The 22,098-nt window shown below is 35.4% G+C and overlaps 1 protein-coding gene across 50 annotated transcripts in view; it reads right to left on the bottom strand.

Moving 5' to 3' along the window:
• PCM1 (pericentriolar material 1) overlaps window positions 1-22,098 on the bottom strand; it is a 101,619-nt gene that overhangs the window by 54,540 nt on the left and 24,981 nt on the right. For 28 of the 50 annotated variants that reach the window (XM_054561240.2, XM_054561242.2, XM_063726528.1 and 25 more), the window contains 15 exons: window positions 19,388-19,497; window positions 16,941-17,157; window positions 14,483-14,666; window positions 13,359-13,532; window positions 12,707-12,864; window positions 12,350-12,588; window positions 9,951-10,102; window positions 9,672-9,801; window positions 8,245-8,385; window positions 7,120-7,310; window positions 5,645-5,845; window positions 4,198-4,417; window positions 3,943-4,088; window positions 3,251-3,441; window positions 657-828 (listed from right to left, as the gene is read on the bottom strand). In XM_054561240.2, the coding sequence (XP_054417215.2) occupies window positions 657-828; window positions 3,251-3,441; window positions 3,943-4,088; window positions 4,198-4,417; window positions 5,645-5,845; window positions 7,120-7,310; window positions 8,245-8,385; window positions 9,672-9,801; window positions 9,951-10,102; window positions 12,350-12,588; window positions 12,707-12,864; window positions 13,359-13,532; window positions 14,483-14,666; window positions 16,941-17,157; window positions 19,388-19,497 (2,626 nt within the window). Of the gene's footprint in view, window positions 1-656; window positions 829-3,250; window positions 3,442-3,942; window positions 4,089-4,197; window positions 4,418-5,644; window positions 5,846-7,119; window positions 7,311-8,244; window positions 8,386-9,671; window positions 9,802-9,950; window positions 10,103-12,349; window positions 12,592-12,706; window positions 12,865-13,358; window positions 13,533-14,482; window positions 14,667-16,940; window positions 17,158-19,387; window positions 19,498-22,098 lie in introns of all 50 variants that reach the window. The other 22 variants (XM_054561237.2, XM_054561241.2, XM_054561243.2 and 19 more) reach the window with 1 other exon arrangement.

The following is a 22,098-nucleotide window of genomic DNA, read 5'->3' as shown; positions in this document are numbered from 1 at the left end:
CAAAATGCTAATATAAGAGCCTGAGACCTTCCTAATCACATAGCTAAAGAGAACTATAATGTGAATTATATATATTTTTACGGAGTAGGAAAGACAATCAGAGAGAGACATCTGACAGACTAGGTTCAACGGAGCCAACCTTTCACACTGAGTCAAAAATTGTGTTTCAGAAGAAATCCTAAATATGATTAATACCATGCATCCTGAAAACTTATGAGACAAAAGTTGTTTTTATAATCTAATAGTACTCAACATTATATTTGAACAGGCTTTAGGAAGTGATTCTAATCAAGAGCTAGGAATCAAAAAAAGGGATCATCATTTAACAACTATCTTCTAGCAGTTAATATCAGTTTCTAGCCCTAAGTCATTGAACAGCAAACTGCTTTAACCTTAAAGACAGGTATCAAATCAGAGACAAAATAAATCCTATGAGTTATGCCACATCCTTCCAAACTGAACTTTTCGTTTACCAGGGTTACCAGGAAGTATCTGGCATCTCATCTACTGATACGTCAAAGTTTCATATTTCCAACATCATTAAGCCAAATCATCACAAACGTCCTCCCTAGTTGTGTTTTCGAATTACACATCATTAGATGTAATCACAAAAGTGAATGTTTAAGCAATAAAAGACTATGTTTACAATCAGGTACCTTGGTTTCTCTGCTCCAATAGAGGAACTGCTTTCAAAAGGTTTTGGAAAAGCCATATATTCTGTTTTTCCTGAAGAATTCTGGGTTAAGGGTTGCTGCTGTTCACTGGGTGTAGAGATATTCTGAGAAAAATCTCCGAAATTAGAAGGAAATAAAGGGCTGAAATTCATACCTAATCAGTAAAAGCAATGGGTAAGAGAAAAATAAATAAATGTCTTAAGCTTTAAAATGAAATTAAAAGACAGTTTTAATTAAATATGTCATTCAAATCCACCAAAACAAAAAACTGTTAATTAAAAAAAAAAAGCTAATATTTATCCAATCACTGTTCACAGCTCAGGCCACTATGTTTTAGGCACTGGTCAAAGACAACTAATAATCCCCACTACCTTAAGAGCTAAAAGTTAGAAATAATAGTACCTGACATTTATCAATTACTGGGTGACACACTCTACTGCAGGCACTTTACATGTTATTTGGTTTAATACTTAAAACATTATAAAATAGATACTGCATTCATTTTACCAGTGAGAAAATACGGGTTAGAAATCAAATGTCTCATAAATGAAAAAGATGGCTAGATCTCAGGTCTGTATGACTCCTACGCTTATGTTGTTCCTACTCTATTTTTATTGGGAAAGTAGAATACAATTAAATACTTACCAAATACTGTTATGTATCAGAGGTATTTGCAAGAGGCTACTAACAACGTGGGGGGAAAGAGACTGGGAAGGTTTCACAAATATTGTACTGTTAAGAAGAATGAAGAGCCTTTATATAGAGTTGGTGTGGGTATGAGGTATATTTTAGTAAAAAGAGCATTTGCAATTTCTTATTACTTAAAAGTCTACTCATGTGATGTTTGCTGCCAATATTAATTGACACCCAAGAACTAAAAAGCCTGTTAAATTTTTTATGCCACTGTCTTGAAAATCCTATTAAGAAAAAACACTGTGGTGTGTATGTGTATATATATATATATATACACACACACACACACACATACATATACACACATATATATACGTGCACACACATATACATCCATATATATACACATTGCTGGGCATAACACTGTAATATATATATATAAGAAGTATTGAGTACATATATATTGTGATTATATATACATATTCACAAAGCCTTCTCAACCTTTTTTCTCCTCCTATATTCCCTTCCAACACCTTTAACTCCTCCTCATGATTCACCTCATATAATCGGTCACTTAACTTATTCACTCTATCTCTATAACGTCTTTCAGTCACTCCTTTTTCTTGATCCCTACTGACAAGGCCTAAGGCCAGGCTATCATTCTTTCCATATTATTATGACAGCCTTCTGTTCACCAGCTAAATCTTCCACTCCTTTCCTCCAACTTCTCCTGAACACTTTCACCAGTGTAATCTTTCTAAAATATAAATTTCATGTTATCCCTTGCTCAAAGTCCTTCAATGGCACCCTCGTCTGCAATATAAAACCTAAGCTTGTTTGCACATCATAAAATCTCTCTGCCACTCTTCAACCACATCAATTACTCTTCCCCTAAATACTAGCCACACTTAAATACCTCTAAATTCCCTGAGTGATGTACTATTTCATTGCTTTATAACTCTAAGTGGTTCTATTTATTAGAAAGTCCATTCATTTCTAATCTCTCTGGAAATAAATTCTATTCATTCTTTAGCTTAAATATCACCTCTTTTTTTTTTTTTTTTTTTGGTGGGGGAACTGATTTGCTGACACTTCCCAGCATTTGCACTACTGTTATGGCACCCGTGGCACTGTACTAATAGCACCCTCACTAGACCCTGAATTCCTTAAAGGATCAGTGTTACTCATCTTTAGATCCCAGTAACTTACATAGTGTCTGGTACATAATGAGTGCAGAAAAAAACATCCAAAGAAAAGCTTAAGCTAAATGTGCTCTCCTTTAGTCTGTTAGTATCCCCCTAACAAGACATGGTACTCCTCTAGAAGAGCACTGTCTTATTCATCTCTACTCTCCCAGCGTTTTACACAGTGCCTAGTATACAGCAGCCATTGAACAGGTTAATTCTCTTTCCTCTTAATAAATAGTTGAAGCAATCATTCCTAAGTAGTTTACTTAATTTCATTAGCAACCATATTATTAAAGTTTGGTTTAAAAGAAACAACGTAGGCTGGGCGCGGTGGCTCATGCCTGTAATCCCAGCACCATGGGAGGCCAAGGCGGGTGGATCTCCTGAGGTCGGGAGTTCGAGACCAGCCTGACCAACATGGAGAAACCCTGTCTCTACTAAAAATACAAAATTAGCTGGGCATGGTGGCACATGCCTGTAATCCCAGCTATTTAGGAAACTGGGGCAGGAGAATCCCTTGAACCTGGGAGGTGGAGGTTGCCGTGACCCAAGATCATGTCATTGCACTCCAGCCTGGGCAAGAGTGAAACTCCACCTCAAAAAAAAAAAAAGAATATAGAAAAGAGTTTGTAACTTTCTTTGCAAACATTTCCTACCCCATTCCAAAAGAAAATGTTAAAACATCTAGGCAACAGACAAATTATGTTCTCAAACACTTTGCTTTTATTTATTTTCCCTTTAGGTTAAGTTACCTACCTGGTGCAAATGATGAAAAGTTAGTAAATCCAGGTATATTGAAGAGATTTACAGGCTGTGTTGGAAAGCTGAAAGGACAAAATAAACTGGGAGAAGGAGGGTGCGACGCACTACTGCCTCTTTCCTTGCCTCCAGGTTTTTCTGGATGCTGATTTTGCTGGCGCATAAGTTCATTTAGCATTTGTTTCAACCTACAAAAATTTAAGTCAGTAATCTAAGAATCAGTTATATTACCATATATATAAAGTACATTCAGGAAGAATACATGTAAAAAATGATTCAAAAGCATGCAGACAAACTGCTCTGTAACAAATACGTGCTTGCTCTATAAGGCTTAATTCAATAACTTTCCCTCTGGAACAAGAAATGAACTTAGTACTTCTGTCCGACAGTCGGTAAAACTGTAAGAAACTCACTTTTTTGTTTGTTTATAGCTTCACTGTAGTACAATTTACACACCATAAAATTTGCCAAAATGTAAGTGTAAAATTCAATAACATAAATTTATAAAAACAGAAATCCATGGTATTAAAAGGAAACATTAAGTAAATCACCACTTCTAAAATTCTCAAGGGAAAGAGAATGTCCAAATATGCAATTTGGTCTTGCTCTTTTCTCCCAGAAGCTAACGGTAAAACCTCTGCTCAGTGTTAGCTCTTATACAGTCTCAATACTTCTAAGAAACAGATTACCTCTGAACATTATTCTGTTGCCATGTTAGCTGAGTATAGCACTGGTTCAACTGGTGCATTATGAAGTGTACTTGAGGAGATGCAACATTGCTGGGCATAACACTGTAAGGACCCGTGAGAAGAGTTTGTAGCAGACAAGACAGAGTCTATTGAAAGAAAATGTTTGTTAATAGTTACTGATGACTTGAGAAAAATTTGTATTGTTTCAAAAGTTATAAAAATAGAAGAAAAATATACTTTCATAGCAAATTTTACCTGCTGGTCTTGCATCAAAGTCTGACAAATACTGACACTAAAATCAAGCTGTTTCTTTAGCTGATTGATTTGTTCTTGCCATTGTTCTTTCTCTTCTACGTAAGAGAGCTCTGACACCCAACGAAGGTTTTCTTGCCGTTGCATGCTGATATTCTGTTGCCTTGTCTTGGCTAAAGGACGATAATTTTCATCTGCCGAAAAAGGGCAATTGTTCTTCCACCTAACACAAGATTGAAAGCATTAAGTCATACATAATAATTTGGTTTTTAAAATATAGCAATAAACTCTGATACTGAGGCCTATGGGCCAATATTCTCTTTTAAATTCAAAGAACATACAAAGTATTAAAAAATATACAGGGGGGAGAAAGTCCAGATCTTTAGCTTTGTACAATTATTAGTTTTCATTAGTCTCCAGTCTTTTTCATGTATGTTTTTACACAGAAGTGTCCATATAATTAAGTATTCTGCAAAATAAAAATATTTATTATGTCACAAGTACTTTTCCATTCTTCATGCTTTAAGTTCAACCACACAGTACTTCACCAAGTGGAACTACTATATCTACTTCACCATCTGTTATTCGTGAAGAAATTTTGTTATAATTATTAGTAACAATGTAATAATATCTTTGTTGGCAGACCCTTTTCACTATCTACAATTTGTTACTTTTGGTTAATTCTCAACAGCAGGAGTGAAGACTGATCCAGTTTACCTGGATCTACTGGAACAACATTCTTGTGGTATAATAAAATATCTATCTGTTCTTTGTGCCTGGTTCCTAGCACAGAGTTCCTAAAACCCTTGGGATCTCCCAAGTGATAGTGTCTTTTTTTATCCATAACAAGCCCCTTTCAACCAGATCTGAATTTTTGCTAATAAGACCAATCACCAACAGTCAACAATTTTATCAATTGCGCCTAAGCAATGAAATCTCCTAAAAAACCCTAAACAGAATTCAGGCAGCTTCTGGGTCACTGAACACATCAAAGTGCTGGGGAGGGTGGGACACACAGAGGAAACCATGGAGGCTCTGCACACCTCCCCAACCCATACATTGTCCTAACACACCTCTTCCATTTGGCAGTTCAGAATCCTTTATAAGAAATGAATAAACATTAAGTAAGTGTTTTCCTGTATTTCGTGAGTTGTTCTAGCAAATAAACCTGAAGGGGATTGTAGGAACTCCCAAATTTCTAGCCATGTTGCACAAAAGTGTGGGTAACGTGGGGACCAAGCACTTGAAATTGAAGTCTGAGGTGAGGGCAGTCTTACCGAACTGAGCCCCTTAACTTGTGGGGTCTGCACTAACTCTGAGTAGTTAGTGTAAAAATTGAATTGAATTGTAGGACACTCAGTTGGCTTGGAGAACTGCAGAAGTGCTTGCTGTCAGTCAAAAAGACCTGAGCCTCTTAAATTAAGCACAAAATTAAAATACTGAAACTAACCTATTTTTAGTTTCCTTTCCATTGTAGGAGTTATGATTCACACTGTTAGAAGGATACACAGAAAAGTCATCATTGGAACTGGCATCTTGCTCTTCTTCCTCCTCTTCATCTGTCCGAACAATTCCTTCAGAAAGGTAACCGTCTTCATCTCCTTCTTCATCTAGTGCACACTGGGTAGACCCTCCCCAAGTTGCCATCGTTCTAGTGATTAAGAGACATAAAAAAGATGTCATTCTGGAGATAAGCTAAATACTCCGCCACCTACTATGCACCAGACATTGTTTCAAACATAAATATACACGTCTGTATATAAAATTTCATTTAATCACAATAACTATGCTATGGGTGGCACTATCCCTATTGCTGTTATACATAGAATATGTTTAATTTGCCTTCCTCAAAACAATTCTTCAAATAAATTTAAATAATCATCATATCCCCTGGGACTACTTCCCAAAGCTAAACTACCCTTAACATTTCCTTGAGGGAGTTTTCAAGATCAGTGCCGTTCAGCAGAACTTTCTATAATTATGGCAATCATCTATATCTGTGCTATCCAATATGGTAGACGCTAGGTACACATGGCTACTGAGCACTTAAAATGTAGCTAATATGACTGAGAAAATAAATTTTTAATTTCATTTGATTTAAATTTAAATAACCACCTATATCTAGTGGCTGCCATACTGGACAGCAAAAATCCAGACCAATGATTCTGAAACCAGATGCTCATCAAAACTATCTGAAGAACTCTGTAGAAGAACAGATGTGTAGTACCCAGAAGAGAATAAAATATAGTAAATATAGTCTGATCAGTAAAATGCATATTGGGACTCCAAGAATAGAAGAAGTTCATCTGAGAAGAGAGTAGGGCTTGGTGCAAAATTCCAGAAATGCCATCTGAGGATATCAAAAAGGAAGGTCATAAACCTAAATTTCAAAATTTTAGATACGGATATTACTATATAGCTAAATAATTCACTGATCTTATAGACGACCAACTCTTTTAGAAATATTCTAAATATGGACATTTTTAAACTGAAATCCTAAAAACTAAATTATTATTATAATAAAATGTTTTAAGATCCTTAAGAACCTTACAAACAGCAGATAGTCAATTTAAGCAAAAAAGGGCTTATATCTGGCCTGACAGAAAAGCACTACAAAATATCAAGCATTTTCTTTTTATAAACTTAACTAAGAAAATAAGGCTTATACATATAAGAAAATCTGTATCACCATTTGATCAAGTGCCATAGTAATTTAAGACAAAAGAGAAAGCTGATGCTACGAGAAGTCAGAACAGAAAGTGGCTGGATTCAGTTAAACTGGGTCACAAAGGTGGTAGTTAAACAGTAGCCTCACTGAAATAGCAGGTTTGTGCTGTGGTGTAGAGGAGAAATGGGGCTGCCTAGCCTACAGGTCAATCTTTGGCAGGTGACATTTTTAGATAGTGATTTACGCAGCTCTCTTACTTTTCTGTTCTACTTTGCTGAGGAGTACATAGGTTCTCAGATCCATCACTTCTCAATGACACAGCCACTGGAGATGCAGTTTCAGCTAGACCTTGCCTCCTCTGATGTTCAGCCATCAGAGCTTCAAGCTGCTTTCTTCTCTGTCGCAGCTCTTCCCTCAACATTTCATGTCTTCTCATTTCTGACCACAACTATTTTTTTTAAGAAACCAGAGTTAAGTAAATATTTGGATTTGCTGTAGCCTAAAAGAGTAAAAAGACTACTAGTATCGTCAGTATCAACAAAGCTTTCTATTCTCATTCTCTCCTTTTCACACTAACATGTCCACGAAGGTTAAAATAATAATATAGTTATGATTACAAAAAAAGTAGCCGATTTTTTTTTTTTTTTGAGACAGAGTCTCACTCTGTCGCCTGGGCTGGAGTGCAGTGGTGTGATCTCGGCTCACTACAACCTCTGCCTCTCAGGTTCAAGTGATTATCCTGCCTCAGCCTCCTGAGTAGCTGGGATTACAGGCGCCCACCACTATGCGCAGCTAATTTTTTTGTATTTTTTAGTAGAGATAGGGTTTCACCATGTTGGCCAGGCTGGTCTTGAATTCCTGACCTCATGATCTGCCCACCTCAGCCTCCCAAAGTGCTGGGATTATAGGTGTGAGTCACCGCACCTGGCCTATTAATAGAAACAAGTAGAACTTAAATATACTTCAGAAATTATTTAGGAAACATTATATTTTCTACAAACTACATATAAATAAAATGTCAAAGGATAGGTCTTTCTAACTGAAATGATTACTATTTGCTGCAACTACCCCCTATATATTTCTGCCAAATATTTACTAACAAAGACAGAGTGAGGCTCTGTCTCAAAAAAAAATCATTTTTAAAAGGTAATTACTTTTTAGAAAAAATTATTTAAAACTTTTCAATTAAAGTTTAAAAATTAAAATGTTTTGTCTTTTTTATATTATAATCTATTACATTTTTGTGTCTACTAAAAAAGGCACAAAGCAGACTACCATTTACAAACATGTTTCAAGGATATTCAGTTTCCTTTCTTAAGATGTGCCTACTGAAGAACAAAAAAAAGACTAACTCAGGAACAAGAGAGTACAATTTACAATACCTCATTATCTACTATTGAAGAATCTTCAGGCTCAAAAACAGATTTGCTTGTACTGGTCTCGTGTTGATTAACAGTTGGGGTTGAAGTAACAGCTGGCATATATTTTTTGGTTGGACAGTTACCCACACTAGCAGCTGACAGCTAAAAAGGAATTCACAAAAAAAGTTATGAGGAATTAAAGCAATTATATTAATTTCATAAAAGCAGTTACTTTAAATATGGCACTAAGGCTCTAGTGCCATATTTAATCTGCTATCAGACCCTGATTGCCATCATCATCCGAAGGTAACTTGAAATAAGAAAACAAAGATGAAAACACGAGCTGAGGTTGACAAACACAAGCCCTCAGGAACAACAGAAACAACAGGGATAAAACGTAATGGAAAATTTTGTATACTTAACCCAACTTTGCAACATATTTCTCTAGAGATTATTTAGATTGGAGATAAGGAGAGAAAAAGGATTAGATACAGTAGGAAAGGCAAGGGTTTAGAAAATAAACACAGTTGACATGTTTTCCTTTCTTTGAAAACACAACCTAACTGAAGATAAAGCTAGCCAATAAACTCTGGGAAGATATCAGAAGGAATTATTATCCCCTTCCCATATTATTAACTGATTATTTGATATCATCAAAGATATCTTATTTTCTGTTCAATCTCAAGACCCATGTATAGGATACTAGTTAATAAGCAAAAGTATATACAACTTACTCTTTAAACCACATACAGTTATTTTCCTTAGATATCTTACGGTGGCTTAAAGATTTTATTATATTATTTCAGGCCAGTAAAAGATGGAAATGCTGGTCCATAACTGCAAAAGTCAAACCAGAATATTTTAACATAATAAACAGTTATGAGTACACATGTTCTGAATCTATGGCCAGCCAGTCCCATAAGAATGAAAATAATCAGAGTCAATTCCTATGTGCTGTCTTTTACACTGTAAATGTATAACCCCAACTCTTCATTAGTTCATCCACTTCATTATCACAAAATTACTAGATATAATTCTCTCACCTTAATACTAGAAAAAAAGAGTAGTTTCTCGCGCCTGTAATCCCAGCACTTTGGTAGGCTGAGGCGGGGGAATCACAAGGTCAGGAGATCGAGACCATCCTGGCTAACACTGTGAAACCCTGCCTCTACTAAAAATACAAAAAATTAGCCAGGCATGGTGGCGGGTGCCTGAAGTCCCAGCTACTCGGGAGGCTGAGGCAGAAGAATGGCGTGAACCTGAGAGGCAGAGCTTGCAGTGAGCCGAGATCACGCCACTGCACTTCAGCCTGGGCAAAAGAGCAAGACTCTGTCTCAAAAAAAAAAAAAAAAAAAAAAAGAAAAAGAAAAAGAAAGAAGAGTACTTTCAGTTGACATCAAGTTTTAAACATCTTTTTTCAGACAACTAGAAATAAATTTCATAATTACCTGTAAGTCAGGGCATGCCGTTTGCAATGCTTGAATTTTCTCCTGAATGTCAATCAGTTTCTTTCTTTCTTCCTGCAATTGTTTTAGCTCTCTCTGTTGCTGCTGTAGTTTAGCCTCATAAAATTTCTCTCTACAATTAAATTGACATTATATTTATGGACTCCAATAAAATGTGATGAAGCATTAGGCACAACGTAACACAGTACCTAGCTGAGTACCTTCTCCAAAACAGGCACTAAATTTTTATTATATTAAATGAAGGCCAAAAGCTTAACATACCTTGCCTTTTCATTTACTCCAGTATCTTTCTGTGTTTTATTGGCATTTCCTCTAGTGTTATTTGAATTTTGCTTGGTGTCTTCTTCGGCTGGGTAGAAATCATCCAAATTTGATGTATTGGCAGAGATAACTCCTTGAGCTGCATCATCATCCTGAAAGAGCATCATTACATTAAAACAATCTTGATACCTAAAGACATTATCCAATTCACACCTTAGTAAATACCACTAGTCTGTAAAATTTACATAAAAAGATTAAAGCAGTAAAGAAAGCATGTTTGTAGACATGTTTATACGTGTTCAATATACATTTGTTTACACACGTTTGTATTTGCATACATGTTTATCTCACCTCAATAACTCTTCTTATAATTGGGAAATTTGGAAAAGGCCAATTCCAGTAATGGTTAAACAAGCTATAGTATATCAATAAAATAAAACGTAATCAAGGGTGTGGAGAAATGAACTCTCATATACCACTGCTTAAAATATAAAAAATACATATAGAAAAATATGAATACATACCAAAAATTCTGTACATATAGAAATATATATACATACGGAAATACATATAGAAAATTGCTCTCTAGAGACCAATTAAGTTGTGTCCTTTAAAATGTACACAAACTCTGACATAGTAGTTCCACTTCTCCAAATCTTTCTTAAAAAACACAAATGCACAGAAGCTTGTGCAAGTATATTCTTTGGTGTATTGTTTCTAAATAGCGGAAGACTGAAAACAAGCATATAGTAACTGGATGCTATTATACATTAACTAAATTAAAGTCCATCGATATACTGAAAACTATACTGCAGCTAAAAATAACTATATGTATTGTGTATATATACATGCAGTATTATTTATATTTTATAATTATATTTGTGTTTCTTAATTACTTATAATTATATAGAACTATACTGACATGAAAGTTCTCTGAGACAATGTGGAGTGGGGAAAAAAGGAAAGCTATAAAATAATACTTAGTGTATTATATATACAGTTTGTAAAAACAAAGAAACATACCATAAAATGTCATGTATTTTTTAAAAAATAGGTGCATAGTGATGTACCTAACTGCCCAGAAAAGGCCTAGCAACTTCAGCGAAGAAGAATAGGATTATTAATGGAGGTGAAGAGGGAGTTTACTAGTAATATGCACTTTTTTTGCCTGCAATCTGGGCACTTTGGGAAGCCAAGGTGGGTGAACTGCCTGAGGCCAGGAGTTCAAGACCAGCCTGGCCAATATGGTGAAACCCCATCTATACTAAAAATACAAACATTAGCCAGGTGTGGTGGTACACATCTGTAATTCCAGCTACTCGGGAGGCTGAGGCACAAGAATCGCTTGAACCCGGGACATGGAGCTTGCAGTGAGCCAAAATCATGCCACTGCACTCCAACCTGGGTGACAGAGCAAGACCTTGTCCCCAAAAAATAAATAAATACAAATACGTACTTTTTTTGAACCGAGAGAGCACACTCAACCTTTTACTTGAGTAATTCAAAGTACATAGCATTTCAAAAGAAACTGTTAATAAAACTTGAGTTTTTCACTCACAAAAACCATTTTATATGATTTAAATATATATACACAACACCTTTATAAATGTGTTAATAGTTATACGGTAATACAATTATAGTTAATTACATATTTATACAATTATAAGTGTATGCATATTTTGTGTTAATAGTTATGTAATTAACTATAATTGTATATTTTTACATTTGTATATACAATTATACATTTATTAAATTACAGTTAATTGTGTAACTATTAACACAAAATATGTATAAACTGCTTTTTAAAATTTATGATTAATAGTTCTAACTTTAACCTTACTGAATAAGATAATATATGGTTTTTCTTTTACATACAGTAGGTTAAGATCGCAGGCTCTGTTATCAGGAAGTCTGAATTCTGGCTTGGACAGTCATATAAACTTTGGCAATGAAGATCTCTTTAATCTATTTAATATCTACCTCATTGAGATGCTGCAATTGTACATAATATAAGGCCAGAGTTGTCAGCAAAACAACAAAAACAACAAAGCCTCTTCTGTTTTTGTAAATAAAAACAGCTATATTGTTTATAATAAAATAAAGCTATACTGGCAAACAATCATTCTCATTTATGTATTTTGTATGGCTGCTTTTGCATTGTGAAATTGTGACAGAGACTATATCGCCACAAAACCACAACTATTTAACCAACTCACTCTTAATTTAAAAAGGTTGCTGACCTCTGACGTACAGCATGTAAAGTGCTAAAAATTTAAACCTCACATATGATACATAAATGTGTATTAGTATAATTAAACCACAGTAATTATCATACACAAATTTTACTTAAGACTGTACTATTTGACAAATAGGTTTTTAAAAGACCAAGCAATATTTACCTGTACCATAGCAACAAGATCTTGTAACTGTCTAAGTTTCTGTTTTGCAGCCATAAGTCGGTTGATCTTCTGTTCAAATTCAGCATCTTCTGGATGCTCATCAACCAGACTGCTCCTGTGACTAGATAATGAAGCTCCACTGACTCCCTCCTCTTCTGCTTCTTCTTCCTCCGCCTCCTCATCATCTTCACCTTGTGCAACATGAATCTCCTGTTCCCCTTCTCTATTATATCGACAATCTGCTGAAAACATGTATAATTAAGATCGGTAACTTTTAAAATAAAGAGCACACATGAACGAAAACCCACTTTGTAAGAATAACACAGCAAAATTATATGTAAATACAGTCAGTCATACCTAAAGAAGGAGGCACATTTAGAGCCCTTATGTTGGCAACAGATCTGTTGTTAATTTCACAATTAGAATTAACTGTTCGCCCGTCTCTATTATTAGAAACACATTGTGCATTACTATGACTATTTACTTCATTCCAAGTGGAAGCTACTTGTGGATTTCTAGAAGAAAGAAAACAGCCTAAAGTTATTTAAGGCACAAAAAGAGAAAGAAATCAAAGTTTAGAACTGCTAATAAAATAACACCAAACCAAGAACATTGTTGGCTATTCCATTTAAATTCAAATTGAATAATCGACTCCTGCTTTTCATTAACTTCTGCATATGTGCTATTTAAGTAGGAAAACATCTGAAAAAATGAAAATTACACCTAAAAATAAAGAGACAGCAAAATGCTAAGTTAGATACATCTCATGATTTACTCGAATTCAATCTAACAAAGGGCAAATTTACTGAACTATTGTACTCCATACTTCCCTATTCATCTTTCTTCACAGGGCAGAGATGATTACACTGACCAAAATAGTAGACTTACAAGAGAAAAGCTTAAATAAAAGGCAAATAGTAAACAGTATAATGAAGTATTTTTGTTCCCACATTAGAAGTATCAACACAGAATGAATATGCTGGAAAAACATCCCCAAAAAAGTTCTTACCGAATGTTAGTAACAGGCTCGGAATTTTCATGCTCAGAATCATATTCTGACTCTTCAGTTTCTTCATCTTTCCTGTTTTCATTCACAGCATCTGTCATCATGTCTGATGTTTGTTCATAATAATGAACTAATTCTCTTAGTTCATTTAATCTCTTTCGAACTTCATTTAACTTCCTGATCAACAAAAAATTTGTGTATAAGATTTACACCCATTTTAGCAAAATAATAGAGACATTATTTTCATATAATAGCAGCTAACACAAAAAAAATTTAGACCTAATGAAATATCCACCTAGTGAACTATCCAGGCGGTATGACTGTAAAATAATGAGTTTAATGCCAAGTACGGCTTACTCAAAATCTCACATTATTTTCTTATGCTGCGTTAGGGACAAAAGTGTAAAAAAACCAATTTCAATTTAATTGTTCATTTTAAGCAGGTGTAAATGTTAATAGCAGAAAACGTGATGTCAAAAATATTTCTAGTTTCTCAAGTATCAAAAGTGTGAAGTACTACTAAATACTACCTCTCAGGCAAATCAGGTATACAGACATTACTGAGCATGTATGGAAGGTTCTTGATTTGTCTGCACATATGAGATCTATACACTACATACTATGTTTACAAAAAATAAAAATTAAGTTTCCTGAGTTCCTACTGTAAGTGCCAGGAACTGTGCCAACATTTTTTAATGAAAACATATTTATGAACAGGTATATTATTATCCCTATTTTGCAGATGAGGAAATACAGGCTTAGTAAGGCTAAGTTATGTACAGGGTAACACAGCCTTGTGTGATACAATTTCAGGGCTGTCTGATTCTACAGCCTGGTCTCTAAACCACCTGAATATAGAAATATTTTAACTGTAATCTTATTTTTGATCCTTTATTTGAAAAACAAGAAAGTAACATCAGTTCACAGAAACTGTTACATCACATCTCTTAGACAACTCAAATTATGCCCACACAACACACACGCCTCTTCTACCTATCACTTAAGAATGTTTACAACAATATTAAATAAATCTCATTTTGCCAGAATTTTCAACACAAAGGAAAAAAAAAAACAGAATTTATCCCTATTATTTAACTTCATGTAAACAATGATTATAAATGTTTTACTGGAGTTTTTCAGATGGATTGAGATGGACTTCGTTTTCACTCTCATTCTGAGAGACTAGAGAAGCAGTAGGATAAGGAACAGATGATGTGAGGCTATTGGATTCTCCATTGACAACCGGTGCCAAGCCTACAGGAGCAGAGGGAGCTGAAGTACTTCTCTGATCGACACTCCTTTGTGGAGAGGCTGAAGAAGGCACAACAAAAAAAAATTTTTTTAAATCACTAGTTACCATAAACAAACACAGTTGGCTTGGATATTGAAAACTAAAAAGTAAAAATCATTAACAACTTAATTTCTGCAGATTTAAATTTCAGAAACTTGTTTATTAACTTACTCCACAATTAAACACATCAAAATGCACACAGAGACACGTTTACCTCTTTCTTCCACAGATTCTATCATCTTTACAATATAACCACTGGGTTAAAACAGAAAGGAAAGAAAAAAGATGGAAATTGACAAGAATAATGATATTCTACCTTGGAAAACTAACTAGAGAAGTACTCTAGTTAGTTTTAACTAACGAGTAAACTTGGTAACTAACTTGATAAACTTGGTTCTAGGTTAAGTTAAACAGGGCCACTATGAATCATGTGCAGTACTCAATCTGTAATCTTTATAGGGTAGCTCTAGCTGATTAGGTCTTCATGAGTTTTTCACACCCACAGATCAGGGGGAAGTTACATCTGGACACCAAGAAGGAACTTTTCTTGCTCCAAGAGAGAAAGAAAAGTGTTACAGTGACTGTGGTACCTCAAACCATGAAATATTAAACAGCAATAAAAACCTGCTATTTAGATAATGGCTAATCCTCTATGGTCCTTGAACTAAATTTAATTACTTTCTATTTAACTTCTTTTACTATCAAATATAAATCATGCTTTCAAGAGGAATTAAAGATTAAGAATCTTTGCACTTCTCTACCTCCTAGCATTTCAAAGGTGCTGTCATTTACCAGTATCTTTCTCAAAGGAGCCATCATTATTTGTTGCTCACTTTAGTACCACAATTCCTGTAGGTGGCTTCCAGCAGTTTCCTCATTCTATTCCTTGACCATTCTACCTTTTGCTGCTGCTCTCACACTGCTTCCCAGGGAGGAAAAAAACAGGCTTTAAGAGTCATCAGTATACGGAGCGCTACTTTATGCATACAAAACTGACCACAAGGACTTAAGTGCAACTTTCACAAGTTTTTTTTTTTTTTTTTTGAGATGGAGTTTCACTTTTGTTGCCCAGGCTGGAGTGCAATGGCACGATCTCGGCTCACCACAACCTCCGCCAGATTCAAGCGATTCACCTACCCCAGCCTCCAGAGTAGCTGGGATTACAGGCATGTGCCACCATGCCCGGCTAATTTTGTATTTTTAGTAGAGATGGGGTTTCTCCATGTTGGTCAGGCTGGTCTCGAACTCCCGACCTCGGGTGATCCACCCGCCTCGGCCTCCCAAAGTGCTGGGATTACAGGCATGAGCCACCACGCCCGGCCCACATGTTAAGTTTTTCTTAGTTGTGTTCATGTGTTTGTAAAGGATAAAAACTGGGATTATACTCTACAGGAGAAAGAGACTAGCAGAAGTCAGAGAAAAGAAAGGAGTATGTTTTAGGACAGGAATATTAAGGTTCTCTTGCGGGTGGAAAAGAAAAAGGAGATATGTGGAGAATAAGGACCAGAGGCTCCAGAGACAATGGTTTTGTTGTTTTTAAATCCCTCGTCTTTTCTTTAATTAGACAGTAGCTAGAATGTTTAAAGCCTAGTTGGAAGTTGTCCCTACTGACTTCAATTTCTAATGCTTGAGCCTCTAATTACTATTTGGATAAGAGATAGGGGCCATGTTTGAAAAGGTATTAGGATAGAACTGAAGACTAGATCTGATTTAGACAAAGAAGGTTAAATACATGTGGAGCAGAAAATTTAACTCCTGCAGTTATAGCTGCTTGAGATGATTATTTATATATTTTTAAAAAACGAATATAAGTCCAGCAGTTAGAAGTTCTAGACTCTCTAGACTAAACCATATATAAAAGTTTTTCATAGTTTTTTTTTTTTTTTTTAATAAACACTCTCTATGTTTCACAGTCTTGGGTATTTAAATCAAAGTACTAACTGGATTAACTTTTCTTTAAGGGAAAATTTTGAATATGTTAAAAAACATACTATTAATATGTCCACGTATCAAACAGTTGCCTTCTCTTCTACCTTTCCCTTATTAAAATCCTACTAATTTTTCAAGGTCCAACTTTATTCTTTCCCTTTTCTGAATTATAAAACTGATTTATCACCTATTTGGCTTTCGTATATATTGGCTTGTAACTTAAAAACTTTTCATATGCAAGTCTTAAGTCCCTACAAATATTTTTGAGGAGCTATGTGTTCATTCACCAAATACTAAATTTATTATGTGACAGTATATATACTTGTGTGTCTTATACCCAATACTGCTGAACCAGATTTACTCACATGATGAATTGTTAAGATGCTGATCTCGAAGTGTATGAAGTTCTCCAAGCAATTTGTCCATTTTTTGTTTCTTTTCCTGTAGCACTCTCATTTTGCTAAAAAGTTGGACTTTCTCATCAGGTAAACGTTCTGAAGCTGATGGATTCCTGCTCTGGGAAACCTCCCTAGTTAATGAAAGACTTTCTGCCTGTCTTCTATTGTCTGGAACAGCTGGAGCCTTATTAAAAAAATTAAAAAAAAAAGAAGAATTAAGACTAACACAATTAAATGCATTCTCATTTTTTAAATCCATAAATATTCTTTATAAAGAGAAATAAATATTTGCTAGGTTGTGCTGGTAGGTAAGTATATACCCTTACTATTCCCAAATTAAATACGGTTTCCTGATATGCCACTATTAACATATGAAGTCATCCCTCAGTATCCGTGAGGGATTGGTTCAATGACCCCTGGGGACACCAAAAACAAGAGATACCCAAATCCCTTATATAAAATGGTGTAGTATTTGCACATAATCTACACACATCCTCCTATATACTTCACATCAGCTCTAGACTACTTATAATACCTAATACAATATAAACACTATGTAAATAGTTGTTATATTTTTAAATTTGCATTTTAAAAATTGTTATTTTTCCCCCCAAAATATTGCTGATCCATGGTTGGTTGAATCCGTGGATGTGGAACCCACAGATACCGAGAGCTGACTCTACATGGTTTTACAGACACATGACCACACAGAGGTCTTGGATTCACTAGACATCATTACTTGAATCAAAAGTAATAACAATGCCACGTTATATAAAATAAACCTTCAAAAATCTCATTCTCTCTCTTACCTTCTTTCTAGAACTACCACTGTAAACTTTAACTTCTTAATCTATCAATTTTTCCCATCACTTCTCTCTCATGTTCCTTTTTTTTAATTTTTTTTATTTTTTGAGACAGAGTCTCACTCTGTGGCCCAGGCTAGAGTGCAGTGGCGTGATCTCAACTCACTGAAACCTCTGCCTCCTGGGTTCAAGCGATTCTCCTGCCTCAGCCTCTCGAGTAGCTGAGATTACAGGTGCATGCCCCCACACCTGGCTAATTTTTGCATTTTTAGTTGAGACGAGGTTTCACCATGTTGGCCAGGCTGGTCTCAAACACCTGACCTCAAGTGATCCACCCGCCTTGGCCTCCCAAAGTGCTGGGATTACAGGCATAAGCCACCGCACCCGACCTTTTTTTTTTTTAATTTTCTTTTTTTTAATTATGAAGCTTTGCAATAATCCACTAGGGCTTAGGAAATCATATAATGAATACCTCCCATTACGCTTTGTCAAATTTTAAGATTTTCCCATATTTGCATCAATTATTTTAAGAAAAATATTACAGATTTAACTAAAGCTCTGTTTGTACCCTTTCCAATGTCATTACCGACTCCAAAGGTAACCCCAACCTGGAATCAGGTATCTACCATTCTCTACATGTTTTTATTTTCTAATGCCTATGTATACATACATTAAAAATGCAGACTTTTTTAAAAATAAGGTAAGTGGGATCCTTCTTAAACTTGAATTTTGTATTCATTAGCAATGGCTTATTTACTGTAACTGCTGTAAAGAATTTCACTCTATATAAGAATTCATTAGCCCATTTCTGTTGATGGACATTTGGGCTGTTTCTGGTTATTCGCTATTAACACAGAGTTGCCATGAATATTCTTCCATCTACCTCCTTCTGACCATGTGAGAGTTTCTCTAAAGTAGGCCCCAGGTCCACCAGAAGAAATTTACTAGGTACTGCTATATAATTCTCCAAAAGTGGTTGGGCCATATTCTTTCATTTTCACTTGGTCAGCAAGAAGACAAGAGACACTGCATCTTCAATCGTATTCACTTCCAATGGAGAGGCATTAATTCATCCTTTCTTACCCAAGGCCCGTGTATTGAAAACCTGCATTTATATCACTTACAAAGTGCATCAAATTACAATACTTATTAACTCTCAAATTAAGAACTTTCTTAAAATTGTTAGTAAAATATTCCTTCAAATGAGAATTCCAAGGCTGTATGGAATCCCATGTATCTAGTCGAAGGACACAGATTTAAAGCAAAGTCTTACTGGTTGTGACCATTAAGTCTTTTAGAGGAAAAAATAATACGTCATCCAGTAGCATACGAAGAAAAACTTCATTAATCACTTCCTTCAAAGTAAACTCTCCTCTAATTTAGTGAGTCTTAAATTATAGTCCCCAGGCCACCAGCACTGGACTGAGACGTGGAGAAGCCCACCCCAAATCCATGAATCATAATTTTGGAGGTGGGGGGGACCCCACCAATCAGAAACCTACACTGCTCAACAATCATGCCAGGTGATATGTATGCTCACTGAAGTTTCTGAATCACTGTTCTAATTAATGTGATTTTTTAAACTCAACTACACTAAAACATCTAGGTTACCTGAGAATCACGAAGCTGATTATGAAAACGCTGAATTAAGTCATTCAATTCTTCATTTAGTTCAGATGTGATACTGACGCCAGATAAGCTACCTGCAGTTTCTGCAACAACTGGAAAGAAATTAATAACTATTGATTAATATAAATAAATCAAACACCTTTTTTAATCTCTGAGAAGCTAAAAATAAATTTAAAAAAAGAATTTAAAAAGCTCACACAGGTAACTTGAAACTAGTTAACAATCCTACCTATCTGCCAACAATCACTTTATTAGAAGTTACCATCTAACTTAAAAATAAAGGGATGGTCACAACACTCTAGTAAAGTGGTTCATCTTTTCCTGTCCCAACATACAAGGAGGGTTACTATTACATTCCAATTAATAGTAGTGACCCAGTGGAGCAGGTCTAAGATCAGTGGGGAGTGAAAGGGAAAGTGATAGTGTAAAAAAGCACAGCTGATTCTGACAGGTTTCAATCTCCACGTTCTTGAATAGAATCAATTCTCTGGTAGAGGGGCTGGCAAACTTTGCTTAAAGGTTCAAACAGTAAATATGTTAAGCTTTGTGGGAAATACAGTTTTTGTCTCGACCACCCAACTCTGCTTTTACAGGGTAAAAGCAACCATAGACAATGTAAACAAATGGGCATGGCTGTGTTCCCTAAAACTTTATTTCAGGCAATGAGCCAAACTCAGCTGACCATAGTTTGCTGACCCCTGCAGTAAAATGGATAATTTATTGAAGTGGCTGTTTGTGATACAAGTCATACTAAAAGACTGTGGTTTTTATCTTCTTAATATAAAAAAAAGCCCCCATATTCATAAAGCAGTTTTGTGACAACAATTATCATAATAGTTACTGTTCTACTAACAAGTAACTTCATCCTTAACCTCACTTCTAACTCTCCAACTCTAAAACAGACATTGGTGGCCAGGTACAGTGTCTCACACCTGTAATTCCAACACTTTGGAAGGCCAAGGTGGGCAGATCACTTGAGCGCAGGAGTTCAAGACCAGCCTGGGCACCACAGTGAGATCCCATCTCTACAAAACTACAAAAATTAGCCCGGCATGGTACAGCAGGCCTGTAGTCCTAGCTATTCGGGAGGCTTGAGTGAAAGGATGGCTTGAACCTGGGAGGCAGAGGCTGCAGTGAGCCAAGATCACGCCACTGTATTCCAGCCTGGGCGACAGAGCAAGATCCTGTCTCAAAAAAAAAAAAAAAAAGATGAAAGAAAAAAGACAACTGGTTATAAATTGCTTCTGTTTTAAAGGAAAACCCTACCTTTTTTCCACTGAGAACTGAGAATTTCAAGGCTACATGGAATCCTATATATCTAGTCAAAACTCTATGCTCAGAAGAAAGAAATCACAGTACTGATAACATATGTAACTTGCTAGTTAAATGGTGAAAGGGACACTCTTTGAGGTAACATAATTATCCCAAGATAATGTCTCATATACCAGATTAAATACTGTAATTGTAGCTTTTCATTAGTATGCCCCTGCAAAATCTCATAAATACAAGACTAAATTTGTTTTAAAATTACTAAGCTAAAATTCTTCTTGAAATAGTATGAAGTTCAAATTCACGTGCATTCTACTCCTATTCTCTGACTCATAATAGTATTTTTTAAAAAGAAATTATCTGCTTACTTTCAAAAGTTCATATTCAGAAAAAGAAACAAGACGCCTGACCTAGAATTCAAGAAATGTAATTCTGCTAAAATTCTATATAAATCTAGGCAAGTCACAAACTCTATAGAGTTCCTTCTCTATAAAACAGAAATAAGAATTAAAGCTCTAACCTAGAAACCTCTGACGATCAAAGGAGATTATGCAAGTTTAGAGATTAATATTAACTATCAAAGGAAAGCTTTTAAATCTGATATTCCAAATTCGAAAAATATTTAAAAAGTTAGTCATTAACCAAACTAGTATTAGTCATTATGTTAAAGTATTTTCATTATCTTTTCCTAAATTATCTGTTTCCTAAATATAAAAGCTAATGGTACTTTAAATTTTACAATGGAGAAATGGGGACAAAAATCTTTGTAATCATTACTATATACAGTACTATATACAGCTATATCATTATTACAAAAGAGTAAGTTATTGACCAGGCACAGCAGCTCACGCCTGTAATCCCAGCACTTTGGGAGGCCTAGGCGGGCAGATCACAAGGTCAGGAGTTCAAGACCAGCCTAACCAATATGGTGAAACCCCGACTCTACTAAAAATACAAAAATTAGCCAGGCGAGGTGGTGCGCGCCTGTAATCTCAGCTACTCAGGAGGCTGAGGCAGGAGAATCGCTTGAATCTGGGAGGCAGAGGTTGCAGTGAGCCGAGATCATGCCATTACACTCCAGCCTGGGCAACAGAGCAAGACTCTGTCTCCAAAAAAAAAAAGAGTTAAGTTATTTGAAAGTCATAACGTTCCTTGTGAAAATGCAAACTTAAATTAGGTATAACAGGGATTAGACAGGTGAGCCAGTAGGCTAGGTTTGGACAGCAGAATAAACTGATTCATAACAGGGTAGCCTCAGTGAGAACCTAACTCACTCGCAAAAACAGAGCACTCAAAGAAGAGAAATTATTATTAAAAGCGGATGGTGGGGGACAGACTACTAGAAAACATAACTTAGTTTTGTAGAGTTTTAATAACTAATCATCTTCTTTTTCAATTTAACGAGAAACTAAAATAAGTTTGAA

This window comes from Pongo abelii, chromosome 7 (genome assembly GCF_028885655.2).
Source record: "Pongo abelii isolate AG06213 chromosome 7, NHGRI_mPonAbe1-v2.0_pri, whole genome shotgun sequence".
Lineage (NCBI taxonomy): Eukaryota > Metazoa > Chordata > Mammalia > Primates > Hominidae > Pongo > Pongo abelii.
This window is presented reverse-complemented; position numbering and strand designations above follow the sequence as displayed.